The sequence below is a fragment of the Zootoca vivipara genome, chromosome 5 (genome assembly GCF_963506605.1).
Source record: "Zootoca vivipara chromosome 5, rZooViv1.1, whole genome shotgun sequence".
Classification (NCBI taxonomy): domain Eukaryota; kingdom Metazoa; phylum Chordata; class Lepidosauria; order Squamata; family Lacertidae; genus Zootoca; species Zootoca vivipara.
The window spans coordinates 20822151-20844252 of NC_083280.1; the positions used below are offsets into that span (position 1 = coordinate 20822151).

General features: G+C 38.8%; 1 protein-coding gene across 2 annotated transcripts in view; it reads right to left on the minus strand.

Annotated features, from left to right (window-relative positions):
- RSRC1 (arginine and serine rich coiled-coil 1) overlaps positions 1-22102 on the minus strand; it is a 160593-nt gene that overhangs the window by 111642 nt on the left and 26849 nt on the right. For both annotated transcript variants that reach the window (XM_035133475.2, XM_035133474.2), the window contains exon 4: positions 9559-9735. In XM_035133475.2, coding sequence (XP_034989366.1) covers positions 9559-9735 — 177 coding nt within the window. The remainder of the gene's footprint in view (positions 1-9558; positions 9736-22102) is intronic.

Consider the following 22102-nt stretch of genomic DNA (forward strand, 5'->3'; position numbering starts at 1 on the left):
GCATTATATTTACAACAGCAGCAGCAGCAGCAGCAGCAGCAGCAACAACAACAACAACAACAACAACAACAACAACAACAACAACAACAACAACAACAGGTTATAATATACACTTAGAAGATTGGGGGAAGCTATGGAAAGCAGGTATAAACTTTACAGGGTGTCATGCTTTGAAAGAAAACATAATGAATATGATGTATAGATGGTATATAACACCAGTAAAGTTGGCTAAAATGCATAAAGTAAGTAATAAATGTTGGAAATGTAAAGAAAAAAAGGTACCTTTTATTACATGTGGTGGGACTGTAAGAAAGTAAAATGCTTCTGGAAAATGATATATAATGAGATGAAGAAAATGTTGAAATATGCATTTGTGAAAAAACCAGAAGCATTTTTACTGGGCATTGTAGGTACAGAAATTAATAGACAGGACAAAAATCTGTTTTTATGTGCAACTATAGCAGCGAGAATATTATTAGCCCAACGATGGAAACAGGAAGAATTACCAGTGAAGGAGGAGTGGCAAATAAAACTGATGAAGTATGCAGAACTGGTGAAATTGACTGGGAGAATCCGGAACCAGAAAGACCAGGACTTCCTTAAGGAGTGGAAGAAATATATGATTTATTTGAAAGACAATTGCATTAATGTAACACCGCTTGTAGGTTTACAAGAAGTTTTGTAGGGGGGACTATATAAATTATTGGAAAATGATTTAGGAAGGAAATAATTAGGAAATGAAGTTCAAAAACATTAATTATAATAAAATGCTTGATTAGATAGTAAATTTGAAAATCATTAGACAGGATTGATGGAAGTCTCAGGCTATAATAGCCAATATGAGGGTGATGTGATGTAATGTAATGTGAAGTTTTGTTTGGAAAATATATGAAAAAATTAATAAAAATTGTTTTTAAACAACAGCAACAATGACCCTTCTATCTGCCCTACCCCCTTGTGACAAGGAGTCCCAGGTAACAAGCACCAAAACTAAAAAACTGTATGAAGAGTTTAAAAATGTTCAAATATCATCATGGCTAAATCATAGAATCTTAGAGTTGGAAGGGACCCAACCCCTTGCAATAAAACATTTTCAAGATTGCCAGGAACAACATCTTTCAGCCAGGAAATACCTAGATGAATAGGAATGTTTTAAAATTCCGTCTAAAAGTTAATAATGAAAGGGACAGACACACCTCACCAATCTCTGCTAGAAGTTTCATCACCACCAAAACAAAATCATATAGTGCATTATAATATATATGTAATAGCACTTTACAATACAGATATGGAAGCACAAATGTTTAGTATCAAAGTAGCAGTCAATTGTAGCACTTGACCCAATTATCTTTATTCCATAAGGTTAACTACTTGATTTGAAATTTTCAAACAGATCAGAGAATTCTACAGGTTTCACCTGCTATACAAGACTTAAAATGTGAGTGAAACAGCTGAACAGCCAGTGGCTTTATGGTCAACTTTAAAGTTGACAAGAGAGGGAGGGGAATCAAAGTCGAGAACTCATTGGTGGCATCCGGCAGTTTTCCTATCTTCTTTACCACAGCAGAGGAAAAAAGTCATGAGTACAATTCATCTGGATAGGAAGCTCATTTCAAAAGCTCATTTCGCATTTCTAACTGTGATGATGTACCATGCCAAATTCAAGCTACAACAAAGCAATGTTAAAGATGCCTTCATGACATTATCTCATCTGTTTCTGGCTCACTATAGAAAGCAAAAGGCCCTTTCCAACAACTGATAAAGTTCAAAACCAAAAAAAGAGCACATGGAGCACACCTTCAGCCATCAATGATTCTGGATACATTGAGCTTCAGACAGTGAGGAAAAAAATACAGTAACATCATCCAATGAGAAGAAGCATACCAGATCTTCACTTTCAAGATTACTCCACAAGCCACAGCTATCATCTTATAAATGGAAACAGTGAACTATATCCGCCCCGCCCCATGATGACCTGGATTGCAAGTTGCAATCCTCCCTCTCAGTGCAAATTATTCAAAGTTTATAACCTAGAAAACTGGAAACAACTGTTTGGTGTAAGAACTGTTGGCCATTTTGCAGACATAAGGGCTCATTTTGTTCAAGAAGGGAACTGAGATGAAGCAGAAGCTCCCTCCTGGAGGAAGAGGGGAAACCATTATTGCTTATCCTCACCATCTCGTATCTCAGTCTCCCGAATGGAATTGGGGATACAAGGAGGAAGTGGAATAAGCAAAAAAATAGTCTCTCCCCACCCTTTCTCCAGTCCAGTGCATGTCAAACTCCACTGACTGCAAGTCTAGATCCAACTATGAGAGACCAAAGGACAGTAGAACTATTGTTTAAAAGCTTTCAATGCTGTAGGAAATGTTGCTCCACAGATTTATCAGGACATCCCAGATTACCTGCTAGTTTGTCACGAGGTGAGTGGCCAACCTATCTTAAAATTCTGATAAAAACTACTTCTTGTTGTTTTTTGCACTAATGGTGGGGAAATTCCTCAACGCCTTTATTGAAGAGGCTACTAACCTTATTGGACCAGCAGACACATTTTGAGAAAATCCTGTGGGCCATAGTCACAAAATGGCTGCTATTATTTGGTGGGGCTTCTGTGATGCTAGATACACACCCCACTCCCCTTTTAGTTATCCTATATTTGGGTGTTTTAAAACAGAATACACATAAGGCTCCACATTATTTGTCCCAATCTTTGACCACTATCAGTTTTTGCTTTTAAATACTTATACAGAATAGCAACTTTCCATGTACTATTCCTAAATAATATACTTGCTCTCTATTGCTTGATATAATAAATAAGCAGCTTAAGCAATGGCTTTAATCATGACCATTTATAGCAGACACTTAGCAGGTTTTATTTTGTACAAATAGTTAAAAATGCTTTGGATCAGACCAAATGTCACTCTTGTCTAGCATTCTATTCTATCAGTGGCTAACCAGATGCCTATAGGAAGCCCATAAGCAGAACATGATCGCAATAGCCCTGTCCCATCACAGAAACTGATGATTAGAGGCATGTACTGAATGTAATACAAAGCCATCATGACTTGCAGCTATGGATATCCTTATCCTCTGTAAATTAGTCTAATTCCCTTTTTTAAAGTCACCCGAATCTGTGGCCATCAAATTCCAGATTTTAGCAATGAGCTTACATTATGAAGAAGCACTTCCTTCCATCTGTCCTGAATCTTCCAATAGACATATTCACAGAAAAGTATTATGGGCCAGGCAGAAAACATCTCTCTGTTCACTTTCTCCACACCATTAATAATTTCATACACCTCTACCATGCCCCATTGCTTGTCATTTTTCTAATCCAAAAATCCCCAAACGTTGTAGCCCTTCTTCTTAGGCAAGTTGCTTCAGCCCCTTGGAAAATGTTGGGTTCCCCTTTAACTTTTTCCAGCTCTGTAATATCCTTTTTAAGGTGCAGTCACCAGAACTGTACACTTACAGTCACACCAGGAATATGTATAATAGCATTAAGATACTGGCAGTTTTATTTTCAGTCCTTTTCCTCGTGATCCCTAACCTGGAATTTGCCTTCTTCTCAATTGCTGCAGACTGGGGCAAAATTTTCATCAAACTATCCACCATGACTCCAAGATATCTTTCCTGGTCAGTTATCGCTAGACTCCATCGGTGTATTTGAATACATTGGTGTATTCAACCCAACAAATGGGTTGAATTATTTAATTTGAATTAAGTTGATGATGTTAACACACTGCAGTCATCAGCTAGTAGAAACCTCAACCAAATAAATAATAAAAGAAACCTCAACCAAAATTTAAAATTTTACTTTAAAGTATTACATGCAAAAACCAAACAAGAAATAAAAAAACAGAAAACAAGTATATAATTAAGTAAACAATGCTGCCACGGCTGCTGCTTCAAGGTAACACTTCATCCAGTGAAACATTTAGCCTTCGCCACTTGTGAAAGACAACAAGATCTCTTTACAATGTCTCATCTTTTTCAATAAATTTTGCATAGAAACATGTTGCTCAAGCACAGAGTTGCCTGCTGTCACACTGGAAGTATGATAAATGTTTAATGAAAACAACACCACACAGCTTGGTGTCAGACAACAGCTATCACACAGACCCACTTTGATCTAAAGAGGCACTTAAAAGGAGTTCTGAACATGCTTTCTACCACAGAACTCTTATAACCTATATGCAAATCAGGCAAAATTAGCATAAATGACTTCCTGCTGCATAAAGTACTAAGAGGTAAGAAAAATATGACAAGCTCCAAGAGTGTCTGACTGCTGTCAAACTAAGAATAGTCCAGCTTTCCTCGTTTATTTTCTCATGTTTTCTGCCAAGTGCTAAAAGCCTATCAACAGGCATTTATTTATAAAATTGTGGCCAGCAAAAGTCACTAGATAAGGACATTAGTTATACAGAAAATCCAGCTACAAAAATGAGCAAATTTCAACTGAAAAATGTTAGCCAAAACACTTTTTCTTTCGAAGTCCTTCATAGGAAATACACCAAAAAAGAAACTCAAACATGTCCATTCCTGAATTGTAAGTGTGTCTGCCCCCCAAGTTACAATTCACACTGGCTTCCCATTGGTGGGTCTCATGGGTTCTTTTAAAATACAAAAGATCCCAAAAATCGTCCTATCCACCCCCCTTGATGGTGCAAGCATTAAGCAGATAATACAAGCAACAAGTGTAAGTGACATTCATCATGACTCCAACTTACAACTCTTATATGCAATAAAAAGTTTGGCAAGGAGGTTTAGATCTAGGAAAAGTAAGAGAGAGGGTCATCTCATTATTAAATACTAGCACTGAACACAGTGGCTTCAAACATTTCTTCCTGTTGAGTCCACAATACAAGAATCCCAGAGACGAATCTTCCAGAAAATCCTGCAGTTCTTCAGGCCCATCTTGTAGAACAGGCATCCCCAAACTTCGGCCCTCCAGATGTTTTGGACTATAATTCCCATCATCCCTGACCACTGGTCCTCTTAGCTAGGGATCATGGGAGTTGTAGGCCAAAACATCTGGAGGGCCGCAGTTTGGGGATGCCTGGTGTAGAACATGCCAAAATATCAACATCCAGGTACCATCCTAACCACTGTCAGAAAACCTACCGTAGTCTGATGAGACCTTCCCTTCTGGTGCTACTACTATGACATTCATTTTAAGTAATTCAAGTATTTATTACCACCAGCTATTGAACTATAATATTTCAGTTGAAGTGAATACCAAAACATAACAGACTTTCTTAGAAAGAGCATTTCATGGCTTATGGAACAGTATGTATAGTTTGGTTGAACATTTACCCACTTTTCTGCCTCACACCTGATAGTTATCCCAAAAGGTAACAACTTTCAGTAGCACAAAAAGAGCTTAAGGCTTGTGAGTATCCCTTTCTTATCCAAATAGGGATAGAAACTGGCACTAAATAACAGTAACATGTTGCTGTTAGCAAGCTAAATCTTCAAAATGACAAATAGCTGTATAACAAAAGTTTCTTAGATCCATATTCCCTATGCAGGCATTCTTTGATCACCGTCTGATTAAATGAAAACTATATTCCATATTAAAAGGTATAGGAGGTGTGAATTACATCAAGAACCTCCTGTCAAATTTCATTCAGTAGCTTATTAATATTTGAAGTGTTTCTAAACAGTATGAAAACCTTATTTTCAAAGCCCTACATATACAAGATGATCTCTGAGGGAGAGAGGCCAATGTTGTAAATTAATCTATTTTACCAAGATGATATGAATATTGCATAGAACAGAAAATCATGGTACCCCAGACTGTATGAGTAATAATATACTCATGCTGTTATAGCATCTATCCCCTATCACTTCTAAATAGTATATTCCTTTCAGCAACTTCCAACAAGATCAAATGTCACCGATGTAACTCCTAGGGTTTGGGTCAATGAGTCATAGATCTGCGGCAGAACAATGTGCTCACTTAGGCAGTATCAATACCAGGAGTAACCTAAATGCACCAAAGTACATTCAATGATTCTGTAGTTATCACCAGGTGCAAAATAACATGAAACTAAAAGACATATACCTAGCTTAGTTTAGTCCTTGTCAGAAACCTGGTACATGAATTTTGTTTGAAGAAAATACCCCATTTTGTGAATGGTGAACAGGAAAGATCTATTAAAGTACTCTCTTTTTTTCTTTTTTGCAAACTAAAAACATCTGGTTAGATTTGGGCCATGCAAAGAAACACGGTTTGCTTCAATAAATCATCATAGTTGTGTTCCAATTACACAGTCAGACGTAACATTGCTGTTATACCGCAAATTGTAGTGTAAAGCAACCAACTGCCTCAGGAAAAGAAAACAACACTTACAGCACACTTTTGTAGCAAATAAGAATTACTGCTTTTGCCAGGGATGGTTAAGTAATCCATCTGCTCCGTATCTGGAAAAGAACTGACCAGATCCACACCTTCTGTATCATTGTGTAGATCTGGAAAAGAACTGACCAGATCCACACCTTCTGTATCATTGTGTAGATCAAAATATACTGTGGCAATCACCCCACACTTTGAACTGCTATTTAGAATTTGACAAGGTGGTCCATGGGCCACCTTTAACATTTTTTTCTTTAAAACAAAAACAAAAAACACGTCTTTCTAGCTGCTTGAATCAGCCTTCATTTTTTCATATACAAAGCGCTTCAGAGGAAGGTGAGGTGACATCATCACATCCCATTACTCTTGGAGTTCAAGAGGCAATTTCAGCACCATTTTCAAAGTGTGTGGGTAGTGTAAAGTAGATGTCCTTTTTGCTATTCCAAGTGGCTAGCAAAACACGTTTCAAAAAGAGAATTTAAAAGAAGGATCACCTTATCAAATTCAAAGTGGATAAAATAGAGGGGTTTGGTGCAGGATATTGTTTTGTTTGTTTGTTTTTATTGCACATTTATGTAGAAATGAGATGAAACAGGCAAAAGAGGGAACAAAAGTAGAAAAGAACTTGAATGGAATAAGCATATCCCTACTCATGAGCTTACCTCCAATACCATCGTCTAAGAATAATCTTCTTACTGGTACATTTAAGCTATTTTTAATGTTACATAAAACTAAAATGATACAAGTTTGGTTATTTTATTAACAAGTTTTTGTTGATGAAACAGGGGGATGAATGTGCCCCTGGTGTTGTGGAGACTTTATTAGGTCCTCTAACAATGCTGCCAGTGTAGACATAGAGACAGAGTTGGCTTCCAGGACTGCTGAAGGGTCTGGTTCCAGCATCTCTAGAAAACTATATGGCGTATCCAACCTGAGCCTGATGCCCACTTAACAAGCTTGTTATACTGCTGTAAACCTTTGTTTCACTGACAAAGCTTCTAACCTAACACAGCTACAACATTTCACTTCAAAGGCCATATCCTTGGAAAGCAACCATCTGTCTACAGCTCACTTCATATTCAGTGTTTATCTTATGCTCTTCAACACCAACACCACCATTTCTGACATCACTGGACAAACACTTGTCAAAGCATACAGCACGGATGTAAGAAGCCTCAAAGAAAAGCACTCCAGATAACACTAAAAAAAAGCCCATTTGGACAAACACTGGGAACACGAACACCATGGAATATCTAGGTACGCCAATACCGGCAAGTTCAGCAGCAATAAAATAGCATCTTTCTGTGACCGGCAAACTTACATACTAGATTTCACCTTTTCTTAAAAGATATTAAAACAGATTCAACTTCTTCTGATCAATGTGAATTATTCCATGGTCCAGATTTGCTTAGACATCATTCTACACTATGATATCCAGAGGTTGGTTAAAGTCAGTATTCAGGTGTATTTTTAAAGGGTGGGAAAAGATCGACGTTGTAGGTGCCTGATGCATTTCTGCATATCTGAAGCAAGATCACTCCATAAAGGGAGAGCCACCCTAGTGAAAGCCCTCTTCCAAGTTGTTGTGAGATGGATTTCTGCCAGATAATCTGACGATCTTAGTAAACAAGAAGGTCTGTACCAAAAGAGGTGTTCTATCAGATTGCCTAGTCTCAAGATGTTCAGAGCTTGTAAATCCATAAGAAGACCTTAAACTTGGCTCGGTAGCAAATAGGCAATTCTTTTAGCACAAAAGTTAGCTGTGTGTGGTAGGGTCCTCCACTAAGTAACCTAGTCCCCACATTTTGCACCAGCTGCAGTTTTCAAACCAACCTTTCCAGCAGCCCCAGAGAGCTCATTGCCATAGTCCAGCCTAGATGTTACCAATGTGTGAGTCACTGTAGCTGAACTATTTCCATCAGAAACAGTTACAGCCGTACCAGCTGAACCTAGTAAAAGGTGCTCCAAACCACTAGGGCCATCTGGTTCCCCAGTGACTGCATAACCAGTCCTTCAGAGAGAGTGTAACTCCACCTAAAACAGATAAACTTTCCAGTTCCCAAACTTGAGGACAACTCACTCACAGACCTGTTTTGCCAGGATTCAGTTTTAGTTTATTGGCCCTTATCCATCCCATATGCATCTAGACATATTATTTTAGTCCTCTGTTTCTTTAAACTCTGGATCTGTGAACGTGAATTTTATTTCAAGAAAAGAAAGAAGGACAGGATCCAAGATGCTGAACTTATGCTCATAATATATTTTTACTCCTAAATCATTTTGTATGCAGCAAAAATCACTTTGTATGCTGTCTGCAACAAAATAAAATTAGTAATACTTCAACTTGCTTGTTGAGAATATTACTGAGATCATGCATATGAAGCTCTTTGCACACTCTGAAGTGCTACAGAAATATTTTTATTATTATGACTCAGTATTGTCACATACACAGCAGAAACAATTGCTACAGATAGTGAAAGACACATGCTAACATGGTGATAGAAACAGGAAGAACAAGGTCCTAATGTAAAAAAATTCCTTCCAGTAGCACCTTGGAGACCAACTAAGTCTGTAACTGGTATGAGCTTTCGTGTACTTAGTTGGTCTCTAAGGTGCTACTGGAAGGAATTTTTTTATTTTGTTTCGACTACGTAAGACCAACACGGCTACCTACCTGTAACTAGAACTAAGGTCCTAATGAATGGCCTTGCTTGCACATCACATAAACCATAGTTTAAAATACTATGGTTTAATATAAATAAATAAAAAGCAGCCTGCTACTGTACGGTGATCAAAAGTTCCCACAGTGCTCCTCTGCTGCAGGCACAGGTTTGAGTATGGCTTGTGTTCTCCAAATCCAGGAGCAGGTTTGTGTCCTCTAAAAAACTCACAAATGGAAACCAATGTTTATTCTTATCTTACAGCTCATAGTTTGTTTGAATGAAACAAACAAACCATGAGCCTGAGTTAATATGACACAGCATGCCAGGCTTGTCTTTCCACAACACAACAGCAGTAAGTGCTGACCTGATTAGTGACCTGCATTTGGGGGCAGGAGAGGACTACTGGGATCTATATAAGATCACAACATATAAAATATTTCTAAAAGAAATTACTTAAAACAGAGGAAAAAATAATACTATGATATTCAAATTACCTCACTATTTCATTACCGGTAATTGATTTCCTTTGTTACTTACCCACTTTGGGTATAATGCTGATCCTTTTCTTTTCCTCTAGCCCGCTCCTTCTCTCTTGTCTTCTCTTTATCTCTGCCTTTACGTCTTTCTTTATCACGAGACCTACTGCGTGTTCTTCTGTGACTGGTCCTTTCACTGCTTCGGCTATAAGAACGTTGTTGAGGTCTGGAGTGGGACCTATAAGGTTGAACAGTAAGCAAAGTGGGTTTGTTTGTTTTTTCCAGTGTGGACCCACACCTTTGGAACTCTCTTCCCAGGAAGATACATATGGCCCCATCACTGCTGGTTTTTAAAAAGCTACTGGACTTAATTGCAATTACTATATTTTCAGGAATGCTAGACTCTTGCAAGAAACTATCTCGTGAAGGTACTGTACCCTGAAAGGGGTCTTAAAATTATTTAAATAAACAAACTATGGTTTGCACATATCACACTTCTCCAGTTCAGAGCAAAACAGCAAAATATGGCTTGTTGCTGTATCAGGAATGAAAGTATTTTACTGCAACCTATGAGGGGATAGAAGGAGGAAGCATGTGATTTCAAGGCTGTTCATAATGCTAAACCGTTTCTTGCATTACTTTTTAATGGAGCTCTTATGTCATTCTCCATGAGCACAGGCAGTATAACTAGCTGCTAGGAAGAAATGAGAAGAGTTAGTAACAATCACACTTTAATCTTTTATTCTGTACAAACTTTTAAAAAAAACCTCGATTTCACAGTGCAGATATAAAACCCTGTATGTTTCCTATTAGAAATCCTGATTTTAAGCATATACAAATGTAATGCAATACTCATTTAATTTACTAAAACCTGAAGATTGATTAAAATTTCTTAAACAGAATGGTGGTCCTAATGAAGCAGCAACCACCGACAGTTGCCTTAGATCCTTTCAAACAGATGATGAGGAATGTTCTGCAGTGAATTCAATGAACTGCCACTCCATACAGCTATAGCTTTAGTGAAAAATGCTGATGTTGCAGATTCTAAATCAGTTTAGAAGCAGTCTTCTATAATCCACTCAATATGGCATTGTCTTTATTGGAAGATGTTGCATGGTTCACTTTATGCCACTAGGAGGTTATCCCACCAATATACCAGGTTCACAGTTCCCCAAAATTTTCTGGAAACATTTCAAGTGCTGCTTCTTACCAATAAAGCTTCCACATACAAAACTTAGAAAGATAACTTTTTCCCTTAGGGTACAAGCTTATGCTGCATTCAGACGCACTACATCATGGTATAGTGCTGTAAGAATGAAACTGCAAGAGTGAGTCTTAGACCTAAAGACTCTTTCATTTCTTGCTTTTTTCATACACAAGACAATGAGATCTAAAGTCTACATTTGCAGTTTATCACAAACTGCACTTTCCCATTTTGTTCAAATTCTGGTTTGTTAACAAACCGTAGTTGTTGTTTTTTTACAAACCATGGTTCTAGGAAACTACAGTTTTTGTTTACAAACTGCAAATGAAAGATTAGAACTGCATATGAAGGAGGAACCATAGCACTAACCCATGGTTTAATATTACATCTGAATGCAACTTTAGTCTCACAGCTACAACAGGCCCTCCAAGTGTCCCTATTTTCCAGGGACATCACTGATTTAGAGAAGCTGTCCTGGTTTCTGATTTGATCCCGGAATGTCCCACTTTTCCTTAGGATGTCCTTATTTTCACTGGATAAATGTTGGAGGGAATGGTAATATGTCCCTATTTTCAATGGAGAAATGTTGGGAGGGTATGGAGTTATGCAACCACTGAGCCATCTGAAGGCAATCCTGTATATCAGGGGTTGTCAACCTGGTCCCTACCACCCACTAGTGGGCGTTTCAGGATTCTAGGTAGGCGGTAAGGGGTTGTATGGCACAAGCTGAATACTCCTTCCATCAAGCACTAGTGGGCAGTAAGGCAATTTTACCATCAAGAAAGATGCATTAGTCAGTGGTAGGTATAAAAAGGTTGCTACCCCTGCTGTATAGGGAAGTTTTTTTTTAATGTTTAATGTTTTATTGTGTTTTTATATATGTTGGAAGCTGCCCAGAGTGCTGGGGCAAACCAATAAGATGTGTTGGGTATAAATAGTAAAAGAATCATTATGGAATGGGACGTCCCTATTTTCATCGGAGAAATGTTGGAGGGTATGCTACAAGTGTCCACTTTATACAGCAAGGATAGTGAAACAGGCCTGGCAGCTAAATGTAACCATCCAGGCCTCAAGGATTCTGCCTAGGCCACAAATACCCTGACCAGGCTACACTTCTCACTGGCCCTTCTCCAAACTCTCCCTTGAGGGCTTTTGCTGGCTTGGAAGGTGTTCTTAAACTGTGATGATGCCTGGATGGATAGTTGTGCAAGAGGGTATGTACAGAATTTCCTGGCTTTAGTGTGGCTAGAATACAACCTTGCTGTACAAAGGGAAGAGTTGTGTTCTTTCTTACACTCATTTTTGTTTGTACCCAGACCTGCTTTTGCCTCCAGCAACACCCATTGCTGCCATAATTACACTCCAGGAGGCTGCTCATGTTGCAAAATGTTCCCCACCCCATTATACATTATGTTAGCCAATGCCATCACAGTTCAGGTTATGAGATATTGGTCTCTAAAACCATGCTATAATCCCATGGGGCATGGATTCACTAGTCCAGTTTGAGGCACTTGGGACTCATGCTGCAGAAGCATTTGGTGCTGTAAAATTCTCATTCACAATGGTTAGAGTGTTGGACTATGACCTGGGGTTCAAATCTCCCCTCGGCCATGAAGCTCACTGGGTGACCTTGGCCAATCACCATACTTTAACCTACCCTAACTCACAGGGTTGTTGTGAATATGAAATGGGGAGGAGTAGGGCTGAGTGATATCAGTTTTCCAACATCGTGGTGTTTCACCAGCCAAACATCGCAGTTTGGCAATATACCGCAATATTGAAAAAAACAGCTGCATTGGCCTCTGCCCGCAAAGCACCTGGTGAAACTTCCCCAGCTCTCACTCACGGGCTGGGACAACACAGCTTGTTTGCACAGCTCAGCTAGGGATCAGGAAGGTTCCCCCTTGGGAGCTGAGACAGCCCCAGCACTGTCTCAAATCTGTAACAGGGCAGGCGACATCATTGGTTGTCCTACATCTATCTACTGAATTCCATTCCTACTGAGACCACCAAAGTATAGACCTCTCCTTTTTACTAGGAGGAAAAATAATATAGGGCTAAGGGCTAAGGAGAGATGAGAATTTACCTTGAAATGAAAGTGGGGTATGCTTAGTCCTATGTTGATTTCAATGAGTCTAATCCACATATAATTTATTAAAGATAGCATCCTGAATTTTTAACAAGATTCTATTGCATATATTTTCAGTTACAAGTGAATGACAAAGTGGTTTTATCACAGAAAGGAAGACAAAAAAGGAAGTGATGGTGTAGAAGAATTAACATGGAATATGGGCTACCAGACCTGCCCCCTCCCAAAAAAGGGGGAAAAGCTTTCAGAGCACCATAGCACACACCCATCATGCCAAAGGTTAAGTCATTTAGTCAAGTTCAAAGACCTTCAAAGACTTCTTAGATCCAGATAAGCCCATATGCTACAAAAATCCTATGAAAAAGCCATTTCTTTCCAATCTTTTTATGTCTAACTTACAGAACACACACAGATGCTTGGCATCACTCAGCATCCCGGAATTTCACACCAGATAATAAGAGTTCACCAAAATATTTCCTGTCTAACTCCTAAGCAATGTCTTTATTCCTTCAGCACTTTGCCCACTTGCTTTTTTTAAAAAACCTGAAAACCCTGAAAATATCTATAAAAGACTATTCAGTTACTGCACAATAAGTGCTAATTTGCTAATTTCTTCACAGGTAATCAATTAAAATGTAAAATATTGGATAAAATGACTTGCACTAAATTTAACAGCTGCTCCATAAGCATAATTAGTTTCACAAGAGCCATATGTAATCCAAACAGAGACAGAGTTGAAACAAATAAAGCAGATTTTAAAACTAGTTTGAGGAAATCTGCATTTAATTAGCAGGTGGGCACTACAACTGCATACTGTTTTTATACATTTGTATTTATGAAGTGACAGAAGATCTAAGGGCTTTTTAAAATGGCGTTTATTGTTTGAATGAGAACTGTTTTGCTGCATACTAAAGTGATTTAAGCCCTCATAGCTCTGCTTTGAAAAAAAAACATAAATGGTGAAAGAAAACATGTGGAAAACTGTAAAACTAGAAAGAATTTGCGACAAAAAACAGATACGCATACCATATCCAAAAGGAAACTACACTTAATTAAATATACACTACATCTGGAATATCAGCCTAATAAAATGTGAAACTACTAATTTTCATTGTTCTCTAGGAAATGAGGTCAGTGTCATTTAGCATTACCCCAATTATATTGTTCCAACACACTAAAATGCCATCTAATCTTTTAAAAAAAGTTTAAAAATCAACAAGCATACACTTTTCAAATGCAGAAAAATAGTTTGGGTCTTCTTTTCACCCCATTCTATCGGGCAGCTGAAGCAAGTGACATCAAACATGAGGACTAGTCTTAAGATGGCAAGTGCTACATTTTCATGACTTATGAACACTGGAAAACATCACCCACCCATGAATTGGGTTTTCAATAATGTCAAGTTTTTATGGACACACCTATCAATAACAGCCGTTGGTTTAATGACAGTCCTTGTAATTTAAGTCTCCCTAAAAAACGTCAACCAACAGCTTTGGCAATATATTTACCACAACATTTCAAATTATAAATAATATTATTCCACTCAAGATACAAGCTATGAGATAAATACAGCAGAGTTGCACAACTTATTTTCAACTTGATAGGTTGGAAGCAGATTGGCCCATTCCACAATGGAAGAGCTCTTCCACTCACAGAAGGCACCAAGATTCAGCAAAGTCTCCCCACTGGAGGAGGAAGAGAGGGGGTGATAACATTTCTTCCTTTCTCCTGCAGTCCCTTACATTGCCTCTCATGCTGCTCCAACAGTCCCCCAACCTTCTGGGGCACTTTTCCTGAGGCGCAACGGGCTGCAGAGGGAGTAAGAGTTGATAAAGATTGTCTCCCTGACCCCCTTCATCCAGCACAAACTGAATGTCGCTGAGCAGAGCTCTGGATCCAACTGAAATATTTTCCTGCAGTCATCTTACAGCGTTGTTCCACGTAAAATCTGGTCTTCTTGAATGAATTCAAGACTACCGTAAGTGCTTCTTCACCTCACAGTCCATGTCCAGCAAACCTGATGGGCATGGACAGAGATGCAAAGCTCACAAAACAAAACAAAAAATGTGTGTTGCTCATTCATGAGATCAAACTACACATGGATTATCACCAAAGACTATTGTTAAAGGCATCATATCAATTCACCTACACTGTTAGGAAACAAAACTTCTGCTTTATTTGAGATACATTTAAGTCTGCATAAGCCAATTTGGAAGCAATCTACAGTACTCACACACTTTAATGCTCACAAGTGTTTCATTTCCACCTCTAAAGATGTAAAGAGTGGTACAGTACTGGAAAATTATCCAAAATGTTCTAGCACTCATGTGTATATCTGCCCTCATGTGTATATATCCCACATGCACAAGCACACAGAACATGCATGCTTTCTGCCTCCATGCCTCACTCCTCCTTCGTCCTGGAAAACCATATTATCTTCCTCCCTCAGTCATCTGAAGTGCCCTTTTTTATCTAGAGAACCCAGCTAAATACTTTATACAAGTCAAAACAAACAGGTTTACTGGATGTTCGTAAGTTCTGCATCTGTAGGGCTAAGGTTGCCAAGAAAAACACTTGGTGTGATCAGGTATGGACACACACAACTTTGCTTGGATCTAACAGCTAGATGTATATTCATTTATTACAGATTTGAAATGTTGAACTTTGTTATACAGGCAACTCCCCACTTACATTATGTTCCGCCCCCCCCCCCATGCACGTCAGTGAAAGTCACATAAGTAGGGAGCGCCATCTAAACACCCTTTAAATGCCCTCTCTGCCATTCTCTCTCCAATCCAGATCAAAAATACTGTATCCAAAATATCTACAACTGGAACTCAAGCTCTGGGGCCAGCAGGAGGCCGGAGGACATGCGGAAAAGCAGCAGCCGCTGCTATACTACCACACATATCAGCTATTAGATGAGGCTAAGCACCCTAAATAAAACCCTGCTGTGCCTCCAGTCTCTTCTCCGCCCTCATTGAAGTCCTCTTTGGGCTCCTCGAAGGGTGTCCTCATGAGCCACAAGGACTCTCCAGCTCTCTCCCTTATTTAATTATTTCCCAATGCTGCACAGTCGCACACAAGTCAATCGTGGGGGTGTGCCTATATTTCTATTAGTGCCTTCTACTACTACCAAAGGGTTTCTTTGCTGGCAGCATTGTTCTACAGGATAAAAATCCATCTCTTGATTCCAAGCCCATTGTTTTAAGATTATTTCCCACACAATAAGCAGTGAGGAGTTAGTTAAGAAAGAGGAGTTAGTTAATAAGTAATTTGTGAGATATTCTCAACACGTCACATATTAAAATTTTGCAGTATTTGTTGTTAGACACAATAAAAATGTGTAGACTACCACTCTAAAATGTAAGATTGTTGAAGTTCTGGTTTCTAGCACCACTGTATACATAGATGGTTTACCACATTTTCAAAACTCAACATACTTAAAATCAATAACATTTCAATTTTCACCTTGATGAATACTGAACTTTTCCTTTGTTGCATTTGGATGCACTTGAATCTGAACACAGAGGTCTCACTTTTCACCCACAATAAGTCATCACTACTAGCCTGCAGCATTTCTCACTACCCCATTCTCCTTGACCACAGGAAGTTCCAGGCAAGGAGGGGAAGAAGAGTTCCCATATCTCATGTAGCTCAACAGTTGAGTGTACGCTTTCATGTCATAATTCACAGGTCCTATCCCTAGTATCTGGAGGGGAAAAGAACTATTTAAAACTGGAGAGCCCTTGCCAGTCATTCCAGACAACACTGAGCTAGATGGACTAATGGTCTGACTCTGCATAAGGCAACTTCCTGTTGCTAAGCTTCCAGATGCTGGGGGGGGGGAGAGTACTTCCTCCCTGCCATTGGGATCCTTGTGATCTAGTAGTACTCCCTTTCTTCCCCAACATCCACTGGAATTGCCAATCAAAATGATGGATATTTCACTAGTACCTAACAAAGAACTGCTGGCATTTATCGTGAATATTAGAGTATCTATTCTATCAACTGATTTAAGATATACTGTATTCAGAGGCAGTGGAAACCACCTACAAAAGACAAAAAGGTGGGGGAGGGGACTTTGGAGATGAGGTGGAAAGGGAGATGTAGGGGGCTTTGTCAGGTGTAACAAGAGGGAGATTGGTAAGTGTGTGGGGATGGTCCGTGACACGAGCAGGGGCAGCAACCTCTAGTATGATTATTAAAAGCTCAGGTTCAAGAATAGCAGTCAAAACCCGAGTCCTCTATAGCAGGCACATCCAATTCCCGAGAGACTGTGATCTACTCCCACTATAAAAAAACCTGGCAGTGATCTACCCATTGTCATTGCCAAAACAATGGCAGATTGATCAGGAGCACCACAGCGATCACTTAAATTCATCCCGCGGTAGACCTGGAACACCCCCGCGATCAACCGGCAGATCATGATTGACCTGTTGTACACGCCTGCTCTATAGGAACATGAAAATATTCCTTACATCAAGTCAGAGTTTGTCCTCCTAACAAGTATTATATACTTTGAATGGCAGTACCTCTCCATGGTGTCTGGAGATAAACAAATTAAAAGTGAAATGAAATCAAGTATGTTCTTCCCTTCTGGCTTTTAATCTTTTCTAAAGCAAAAATACTTTTTTTAGTAAGTGGACAATAAGTAAATAAGAACAAGAATGGTTTGTTAGATCCAACTGATTTCAGAACCAAATTATCCTCAGGCACGATGCAACTGAGAGCCAAAGTAGTTGAAAAATTAAATGTTTTCTGCATTTAACGCATCTTGCATTTTCTTTAAAAATAACATCTAGACCAGGAATGTAGCGCACGGAGAAGGTGGTTTAACCTCTATACTGATCAAACCAAGATCAGGAGTAAGGTACATGAACAAATCAACATGTGTTGCTCCACTTACTTTTGCTTCTGGTCCTACCCATCCCTGGAAATGTACAGTACTTAGAAGGGAATGTAGCCCTTGAGTTGAAAAGGGTTTCCCACCCCAGATCCATTGACTCATATCCTGCTCCAGGCCCCAAGCACCTATAAAGTTCAAGGAGGTTAAGGTCTCACACACAACCAACGGTGGGATTGGTCAAGTGTGCAAAGTCAAAGACAAACCAGGGGCAGATACAAGTTATCAGTCTCAGCTGAAAGCATGATTCAGTGACAGTATTAGATTATAGCAATCCAGGTGACAGCAACAGAGATGATCCAATCTAGGCAAAGTAGATTAAGGAGCTAGAGACTTGTGTTGTTCCAGCAACTAGCAAGCTCAAAGTAAGGACTGGTATAGGTCAGCCTCTTTGGCCACACCCAGCTGCTAGTACTTAAGGGTATTCTACAAGTCCTTCATCTTGAGGAGTACCTTTATTCATAAGGAGTCATTTGCTCCCGAGTTGTACAGCAACTTTGGATTCTTGTGTTTGGACTTGGTCATGGGCCTACAGCATGGGCCTGAATGTTTAGATGGCTGTACTCTTGAAAGTCTCTTCCTCAGACACCACTAGGTGCTCATCCATGGACATTATTATGACTGGAACACACCATGAGGGCCCCTGAAGATGATCCTCCAGAGGTAGGTCTCAGGAGGCTCTCCCTGGAATATGGATATCTTCAGAGATGGCAATGCGGGACTCTGCCTGCTCCCAGAAGTCTTTGGACAATGGGAGGTCCAGTTTACCCTCCGAGGTGAGGGCCAGGCACAACAACCCATTTCAAAGCATTGCTTTTGTGTATGGCTTAGCCTTGATTAACTCAAAGAACACCTCCTCTTGTATGAATCCCCCAGCACTTGAGATCTTCTGATGAGATATTGAGCCAAGATCCAGGCTAAATTAGCTTCTGCACCTTTTCATTAGTAGCTTCAACTCTCTGGAACATTCTTCCTTGAGGGTGCTGGGCAGCCTCCACCTCGATTGCTTTTCATATATTCCATACAATCTTATGGAAATTCTGAATGAAATCTACTTACAGACCACTGCTATCCCCCACTGTGCTGCTATCCCTCATTTTGCTGCTCTTTTATTGTTTAATTGTTGGTTTCAACTTGATTGGTTTATATTATCTTATTGATGATTTTTCAAATATGCTAACCACCATGGAATTCCTGGATGAATAGCAATACATAAATATTTTGAACACGTGAACAATGAATAGAGGTGTCTGTAGAGCAAATAGTAAATGAATCTCGGGGGGGGGCGTTTCTTATAGTGTTTAATTTACTAGCTGACCTGGGTCATACTGTTTAAGTGCATGTTACAAAGTTATCTCCCAATTTAAATGTTATTTTAAAATGTACAAAGATCTATTTATCACATTTACCTTAAATGGGAACATATAATCTTATGTTTTAATATTAAATTAAGTATATTTAACAGAACGGAAAGGATAATATTGACCTCTTTTATTAAGTCTACAATGTGCTTCTCTGCTGTTTGCTTAAAGGTATATGAATGGCTTATGTACCTTGACAACATCCCACAGATGGTCATGATTATGTTTAACAGGACAATGCACTCATTGAAAACTTTTTACAGACGCTTACCTAATGGGATGTCACATTAAATCTGATAAACTACAATAAAATAACTATATACCAATTAGGTCATAGTGAAGAAATCACTTTAACCTGACATTCCAGCATTCACAAATTCTTAAAACAAACTGGTGCACTTACATTGATGTACAACTGAGTTTCTAGAACAAGTGCCGATATTAAGCAACTTTCATGTATTAGAAGATGTCTGACTGTGTGTGTCGAATGAGAAATCGAGAGCGAGAGAGAAAAAGCTGTCAACATCTTGGATATGGATAGCTCTAACTACAGAACTCTGGTAAATGTCAGAATTCGATTTGACTGCTTTTTGCTTCCACTCTTAATGCTTAATGACTAATTCCTTAGAGATATCATTGAAAGCCCTAAAATGTTGTCCTTGGGTAGAAACTTTCACTCAGCAATCAATTGGGAGCAAATTAGATGACTGTGTTGAAATGTACTGCACTGTTTAAGCTAACAAATGAACGAAGAATGATAGTATATGGGAACATATGCTACCTCACTGAAGTTGTTAAAGGGTCTGTTGGAAGAATATTTGGTTTCCAGTGAAGCTAATATGGCATGAGAAGGGACAGTGATGAAAGAATACCAAGTCATTTGGAAATCCAAATATAGTGACAGACACAATTATTTTACTAATTGCTAATGAATACAGTAAAGTGATTTCAAAAAGCAAAACTTTGCTTGGATACTTCAGGTTTTGACCTCTGTATGAGCAAATGCATTTCAAACTGAAGCCCACCAAAATTGATTAACGGCGCCAGCCAAGGCCAGCATGTAGTTGAAGCTTTTTCCATCTATCACATGGCCCCAAGGATGGTTAAATGAACCTTAAAATGGCTACAAACAGCTCAATGACTACACAGAGTCCTGCCAATTAGAAATAATTAGGCAGTCATTTTGGTGGTAAGTCTTTTTAAGTGCATACATAATGATGCAATGATGCTTATTAGCGATCTCATATGAGCTATGCTCAAACAGCCTGAAATAATTATGCAACTATCACAAAGCCTTGCAAATCTCTGTACTTCACCTTAATGCATTTAAAAAACCACTTCATTACCTCCAGTAATTAATCCTCCATTAATTGCAGGAAAAGCCCAGTTTACCATGCTTCGTTTCTAATTATCTTATAAATAGTTATGGTTCTAATTAATGTGTTCATTAAGCTGAATATCTTTCTCAAAGCCATGCTCAGAGCAAAGGTTCCACTTTTGAGAGAAAAGGCCTAACTAGCCATAAGGTGAAGCTATTTTGGATGTATTTGCTTTTATTTTACTATATTCAACCTCCTAATTGGCATTTAAAATCTAATTTGGAAGAAATTCAAGAAGCCTATATAGAGAAAGACTTTTTTCATTCATCTGTAATCAAAAAGCTTAACAGTTTTAATAGACTAACTTTTAGCATACATTTGATAGATAGGTAGCAGATTTTCAGTGTGAGTCACCAAGTGAAATGCATATCTATATTCAAAAAGGAAAAATATAACACTTATCAGTGTATAAAAATCAGGCATTTCTTACAATTGCAGGCTTTAAGCACTTTTATACAATTAGGTAAAATTACTTTTATTATTTGTCTAATCCCTTTATAGACTGAAACCAAAATAATTTTGAAATACACGAGCATCTATAAATAGTGACTAATACTGGATATATAGGTGCAATATAAAGGTACAATTAAAGACTCAATTCAGATACAATGTCAAAATGTGTTTTAAAAAGCTTAACCATGGTTTGACCTGACACCCAAATCAGTTGTGTAGCGAAGTTATTTTAGACCCTGGACTTGGAAGGTCTCATTACCCACCACCCATATACACTTTTAAGGTTATGAAGTACAGATACGAAGTTTCAGTAATGAAGTACAGAATTAACAATTCTCTTCTCCCTTATTCCAGACATGGAATGTACAGGCAACCCAAGAGGAGCTCGCGGTCATTTTGCTCCTCCCTCATGAGTCTTTTTTTGCCCCCATGACGCACCAAGTCAGGGTTTAGCTTAGAACAGAGTTAGGGAACCTTTGGCCTACCATATATTGTTCTCCTATCTTCCCTGGCCATGGGGCCATGCTGGCTGGGGCTGAATGGAGCTGAAATTCAACTACATATGGACAGCTACAAGCTCACCACCCTTGATTCAGCATGTCATCCAAACCATGACTCATGGTTAAGCTCTCTCCCCACTAATCATGAGCTGTAGACAAAAACAAGCCTTGGATAAAGATCATGGTTAGCAATAAGAAAGCTTAATCATGAGACTTTAGCTTAGCTCACCAGTGGTAAGAAGGATCAGGGAGAAACAAAGCAGCTGCGAGCTCTTTTCCAGGAGCCCACATGGTCTCAGTAAGCCACAATTTGGCTTACCATTTGATGCAAACCTAGCCACTGTTTCTGCTCACTGCCTTGGGTCAGTCACCAATCTCAACCTAACCTTGCTCACAAGGCTGCTGTGAGGATTAATTTAAAAAAAAAAAAGCCAGGGGGAATCACACACACCACCTTGTGCTCCTGGGGAAAAGGCAGGATATAAATGTTAACACAGGAGATGAGACTCTACATTAGAGGGAAATTAGAAACATACACAAAGCAACAAAATTAAGTGCTTCCATGCTTTGAATGTTACATTCCACTCATTCCTAATATTTTACAGCAAAATAAATATATATTTTTCTAATCCAGAGTTTGTACTTTGCTGTAACATGCAAATCCACAATAATTATCACAATTATAACACTGGAAGCTGTTCCTTAACTACATT